The sequence below is a fragment of the Polypterus senegalus genome, chromosome 5 (genome assembly GCF_016835505.1).
Source record: "Polypterus senegalus isolate Bchr_013 chromosome 5, ASM1683550v1, whole genome shotgun sequence".
In the NCBI taxonomy this organism is placed as follows: domain Eukaryota; kingdom Metazoa; phylum Chordata; class Cladistia; order Polypteriformes; family Polypteridae; genus Polypterus; species Polypterus senegalus.
In genome coordinates, this window is record NC_053158.1 from 16,811,309 (window position 1) to 16,817,308 (window position 6,000).

The window sequence follows — 6,000 nt, forward strand, 5'->3', positions numbered from 1 at the left end:
CATGACCACAATAGCAGTAGACATGTTTGGTGCAACTGAAGACAGCATTTTAGGAGAAGAACCTCATACCTGGTGTGAACATGTTATGGCATCGGGGTGTGCTTTGCCAAAGTCGTTGAGTCATCTATGAATTGTGCATCATATCAAAGTGTGCTTGAGGAGAATGTGAGGACATCTGTCTGAAAGCTGAGGTTGATCCAGAAACAGACCTTTCAAGACGTTAACGATCTGAAGAACGCCTGCAAATCCACTGAGGAATGGCTCAAAAAGAAGAAATGGAGGGTGATGGACTGGACTGGCCTGGTCAAAGTCCTGATTTAGAATGAGGCGGTTGGGTTTGAAACGTGCAGTACGTCAAGAAAAACCTCAAACGTCTTACAACTGGAGGAATTTTGCATGGAGAAGTAGGCAAAAATTACACCAAGCTGATGTCAGAGACTGGTGGGCAGATACGCAAAATGCCACAAGAAGTCATCTCTGCTAAAGGGGGCAACAGCAGCTTCTAAGGCCAAGGGTGGAGTTTATTTTTTTTTCCCAGCAGACAATTACATCTATTGATATTTTTCTCAAATTAATATCTGAAATGGCACATCTTCCTTGTGTTTTAATTCATTGGCGTCCGTGCCATTGTGTCAGGTGCTTGAGGACATGGATCGCCCCCTGGTGGCCACACTTGCTTTTCTCCTCGCAAAGTCATTAACGATATCATGAACATTCCGTTTTTGGTCATGCCACTCTGTGACGCCCCTCATACAACACCAAACTACACATTGGGTGTCCTTGTAGTTTGGGGTCGAACAGGACAAGCAGGAGAGATTTAGACACAAATATTGGGTTTCAGCACGAAAGTGCAGTTTATTTACAAGTGCAGGGGCAAAACAGTATCATGCCTACTATCAGGGTGTTCTGGGGTTGTACCCAGGGGTCATGCATGACCACAAGGGGCCTTTTCACCAATCCCCCATCCCCAACAAACACCCGCTCAGTGTGTCTATTGGGTCGCCACTCACTAAAATGATCAAGGGAAAAGCATCGAAATGAACAAGGGGGACCCCCCAGCCCCTAGTCAAAGAAGCACTCGAGTCTCTGAGCATCGAAATGAACAAGGGGGACCCCCCAGCCCCTAGTCAATAAGGCAATCGAGTCTCCCCCCGCTCAATGAAATGACTGAGTCTCTGCACACCAAAATCAAATATATATATATGCACTACAAAAGGCAGTCTTCCGCTATTAATGCACAATTTGAATTGCAACGAGAAGTGCATACGGCTGGTGTTATAAACCCGATTTTTTTTGCCACACATATTTACCTATTTTTTGGTGTGCACATACTTTCACACTCAAATCCGCACAATATTTTTTATAAATGAGGCCCTAGAACACTGAATATGTGATGCAGCAGAGTGTTTCTCAACTCCCATACTGTCCCATATGTAACTAATCTGTACAGCAATCTTCACTGAGCATTTTCATCTTGTCTTACAGTGGCATATCTGAAATTGTACACTCAGTGACAATCGTCAGATTAAAAGTAGGAAGAATGACAAAAACAAAACTAGAAATCTCCAACTTTCATTCATTTGGAACAATTAGAACTTTAGAACAATCGAGACGAGAACAGGCCATTCAGCCCAACAAAGCTCGCCAGTCCTAACCACTTAATTCTTGCAAAATAACATCAAGTTGAATTTCCAAATTCCCTAAAGTCCTACTGTCTACCACACTACTTGGTCACTTATTCCATTTGTCTGTTTGCTCTCTGTGTGAAGAAAAATTTCATAATGTTTGTGCCAAATTTACCTTTAATAAGTTTCCACTGGACAAATTCCCTTCATAATTGTAAACATGTCATGATCATGTCACCTCTTAAGCTACTTTCACTTAAACTGTAAAGGCTCAGCTCTTTTAATCTTTCCTCATAATTCATCCCCTGCAGCCCCTGAATCAGCCTAGTCGCTCTTCTCTGGACCTTCTCTTGTGCTGCTATGTCCTTTTTTGTAGCCTGGAGACCAAAACTGCACCCAATACTCAGGATGAGGCCTCACCAGTGTGTTATAAAGCTTGAGCAGAACCTCCTGTGACTTGTACTCCACACATCAAGGCGCTATATAACCTGACATTCTGTTAGCCTTCTTAATGGCTTCTGAACACTGTCTGGCAGTTGATAGAGTCAAGACCACTGCTGTTCCTAAATCCTTCTCATAAGGTGAACTTTCGATTTGCAGACTGCCAATTGTGTATTCAAACCTCACATTTTTACTTCCTATGTGTAATTCTTTACATTTACTGGCATTAAATTTCATCGTCCACAAATCTGCCCAAGCCTGTTTGCTGTCCATGTCCATCTGTAAACATTTAATGGATTCCAAATGATCTGCTAATCCATCTAGCTTGGCATCATCCGCACATCTGAGCACATCACACCAGTTCTGATGTCACTACACTGGTTACCTGTGCCATTTAGAATTGACTTTAAAATACTGCCTATGGTTTACAGAGCCTTAAATAATCTGCTCCATCTTATATTTCAGAATGTCTATCACCTTACACTCTAAATCGTAACCTTAGATCTTCAAATGAAGGTCTGCTTAGAATTCCAAGAGCTAAACTTAAAAGAAGTGATGAGGCGGGCGGCCTTCTGCTGTTATGCACCTCAAATCTGGAATAGCCTGCCAATAGGAATTCATCAGGCTGATACAGTGGAGCTCTTTATAAAACTGCTAAAAACACATGACTTTAACATGACTTTCTCAGAGCTTCATCTTAGTTTAATCCTGATACTCTGTATATGCATTTAATTTTCATTATCATTCCTGGTGGCTGTATTAACCCCTACTTTCTCTCCTGTTCTTTTTTTGCTTTTCTGTGGTGGCGCAGCCTGATCAAAGCACCGTGATGTCCCTACCCTGATGGACTAAAGGCCAGAAGTCCACATGACCATCATCATCAAGTTCTTCCATGTGATCCTTGAATACCCTGAGGACTGATTGAGGTCACTGATGTTAGGTAGAATGCCTAGAGGGGGCTGGGTGGTCTCGTGGCCTTGGGACCCCTGCAGATTTTATTTCTTTCTCCAGCCGTCTGGATTTTTTTTTTTTTTGTTTGTTTTTCTGTCGTCTCTGGCCATCGGACCTTACTTTTATTCTGTATTAATTAGGGTTCCCTAATTCTATTTTCTTATTTATTTTGTCTTTTTTCTCTCAGCTACATCATTTGTATGTACATATGCTATAGAAGTAAATGTGGTTGTTGTTAACCAGCTTGTTACTTACAATATATTCCCATCCAAACCATTTATTTCTATTAAAATCAGCAGCGGCCCTAGCATTGACCCCTGCTGGTCACCACTCTTAATGTCACCCAGTTCTGATGAGGTTCCTCACACCATCACCTTCTGCTTCCTGTGACTGAGCCAATTCTGCACCCATCTACAAACATCACCCTGAACTCCCAGTTGTTTTAGTTTGATGCCCAACCTCTCATGTGGCACCTCATCAAATGCTTTCTGATATCCAATGCCTTCCGATGTAATTAATTAAACAAAAGGAGCCAAGTAACTGTAGAGTTTAAGGGGAGCATTGGGGAGAACGTGAAGCTGAGATGTTTTACTTGTACTAAGGTGCAGAGTCTTCAGCACAGACGTCACACCCCAAAAGTGAGTGTGATTAGCATGATTATCTTCCCAGGACAGACTTTTATAACAGAAGCAGCACTCTTAACTAGCAGTTATGTACTGATTGCCTCGGCCTCCATTGGATGTCCAAGAATTATAAATACCCCTGGCATTTCAGTACCACCTCAGTTCAGCCTGAAACCTCCTTAAGGTGACTGGGATGAGCTCCCTTGCTATAATTAAAGGAAACTTCTAATCATCCAGAGTTTCGACTGATTACTTAGTAAAGAGAAAATCCCTCAGAAATGTCCAAAGCCCACAAAGATAGTGATCAGGCGGATATTTAACAAATCTGCACATCCCTGGTGATCCGAGAGGAAAGTCCACACAGACCCAGGGAGGGCATTCAGACAATGACCGAGTGCGGGACTCAACCCTGGATCTGTTAGGCAGCAGCGTCAGCCACTGCACTGCTAAGCTAATTCCTTATAAACATTTCATTAAATCAATTAGCATAACAATTCTGATATAACTGAATACATTTTAACCACAGAGTGTAATTCCACTCCTCTCAATACAATTCACCTTCTTAGCCGAGCCCGAGCTCCTCTGTTTACCATTAAATATGTCTGCTTGATTTTTTTTTAACACAATCGCCCCATTTTGAGAATTTATTAACAAGTTTTTAGAAATGTGTGTTAAGTTGCACTATTTACAAAAAAAAGAAGCCACTGGACTGTTACCTCCGTGCAGACTGAGCAGGGTGATGCTGAAGATCAGGTAGTCCACGCGCCTGCCCTCCATCGTGCGTCGCTCGCTCTGTCTGTGCAGACGGCCGCCGAGTGTTAACCAGAGTTTCCTGTTTCCTTGAAACATAACACTTGAAGTCAGCGCGCACACCTCGCAAATGGTTTTGTTTTCCCCTTTTCTCTGCTAAGCCCCCTCATCATTTTCGGTGAGGGTCTCGTCAACCTTCAAAGAAGATACCCGTGTATCATGTGATTTACCAGAAAGAAAAAAAAAAGGTCAGTATTTCCACAAAGCACTGAAGGACCTCAGCACACTACAAGGACTTCAGAATTTGTCAGTTTAAGCTGAAGAGCAGATGATGAGAGTTGTGAGGGGGTGTCACGGTGTCACAGTCACAGCTTCCAAGTCCCGGCCACTGCGTGTGTGTGTGCATGTTATGCACGTTACCCACATGTTTGCGTGGCTTTACATGGTCACCCCTCGCAACTCAAATTGTCTGACTGGACGGGCCCTGCGATGAGTGGCTCTGCGCTCCAGGGTTGGCTTCAAAGTTGCCAACAACTTTAATTTCTATAGCACATTTTCATACAAATAATGTGGCTCAAAGTGCTTTACATGATGAAGAAAAAGAAAAGGCAAAATAAGTCATTCAAATTAGGGAACACTAATTAACACAGAATAAAAGGAAGGTCTGAAAAAAATCTGCAGGGGTTCCAAGGCCACGAGACCACCCAGCCCCCTCTAGTTATTCTACCTAACATAAATGACCCCAATTAGTCCTCATGGTATTCAGGGTTCTCATGGAAGAATTTGATGATGATGGTCATGTGGACACCAAGAGAAGTTCCAACTCCTGCAGTCTTATAATGGATGGATGCGAATGATCATTAATACTTGGAAACACCGGGCGACCACCAAGAACATACAGAAACATCATGGACTGAGTAGCCTGCAAAAATAACTGGCTCCAGAGGTCTGGGTGTGTGAACCAGGGATAGAGATAGCGACTCTTTCAGAAGTACACGTCCTTCGAAATGATTGTTGTCATTAGAACATCAGAGAAGATGTGAAAAGCCCAGCAAGCCTATCTATCCTACTCACTGAGACTGCGCAAGTCAAGATTTGAGGGCCCCTAAAGTCCATCCATCCATCCATCCATCCTCTTCCACTTATCCGAGGTCGGGTCGCGGGGGCAGCAGCTTAAGCAGAGAGGCCCAGACTTCCCTCTCCCCGGCCACTTCTTCCAGCTCTTCCGGGAGAATCCCAAGGCGTTCCCAGGCCAGCCGGGAGACATAGTCCCTCCAGCGTGTCCTGGGTCTTCCCCGGGGCCTCCTCCCGGTTGGACATGCCCGGAACACCTCACCAGGGAGGCGTCCAGGAGGCATCCTGATCAGATGCCCGAGCCACCTCATCTGACTCCTCTCGATGCGGAGGAGCAGTGGCTCTACTCTGAGCTTCTCACCCTATCTTTAAGGGAAAGCCCAGACACCCTGCGGAGGAAACTAATTTCAGCCGCTTGTATTCACGATCTCGATCTTTCGGTCACTACCCATAGCTCATAACCATAGGTGAGGGTAGGAACGTAGATCGACTGGTAAATTGAGAGCTTTGCCTTACGGCTCAGCTCCTTTTTCACC

The 6,000-nt window shown here is 44.1% G+C and overlaps 1 protein-coding gene across 1 annotated transcript in view; it reads right to left on the reverse strand.

Moving 5' to 3' along the window:
- cd226 (CD226 molecule) overlaps window positions 1-4,603 on the reverse strand; it is a 59,602-nt gene extending 54,999 nt beyond the window's left edge. The window contains exon 1 of the mRNA XM_039754350.1: window positions 4,357-4,603. Coding sequence (XP_039610284.1) covers window positions 4,357-4,489 — 133 coding nt within the window. The 5' untranslated portion in view covers window positions 4,490-4,603. The remainder of the gene's footprint in view (window positions 1-4,356) is intronic.
- Between the last annotated feature and the right edge of the window lie 1,397 nt (window positions 4,604-6,000).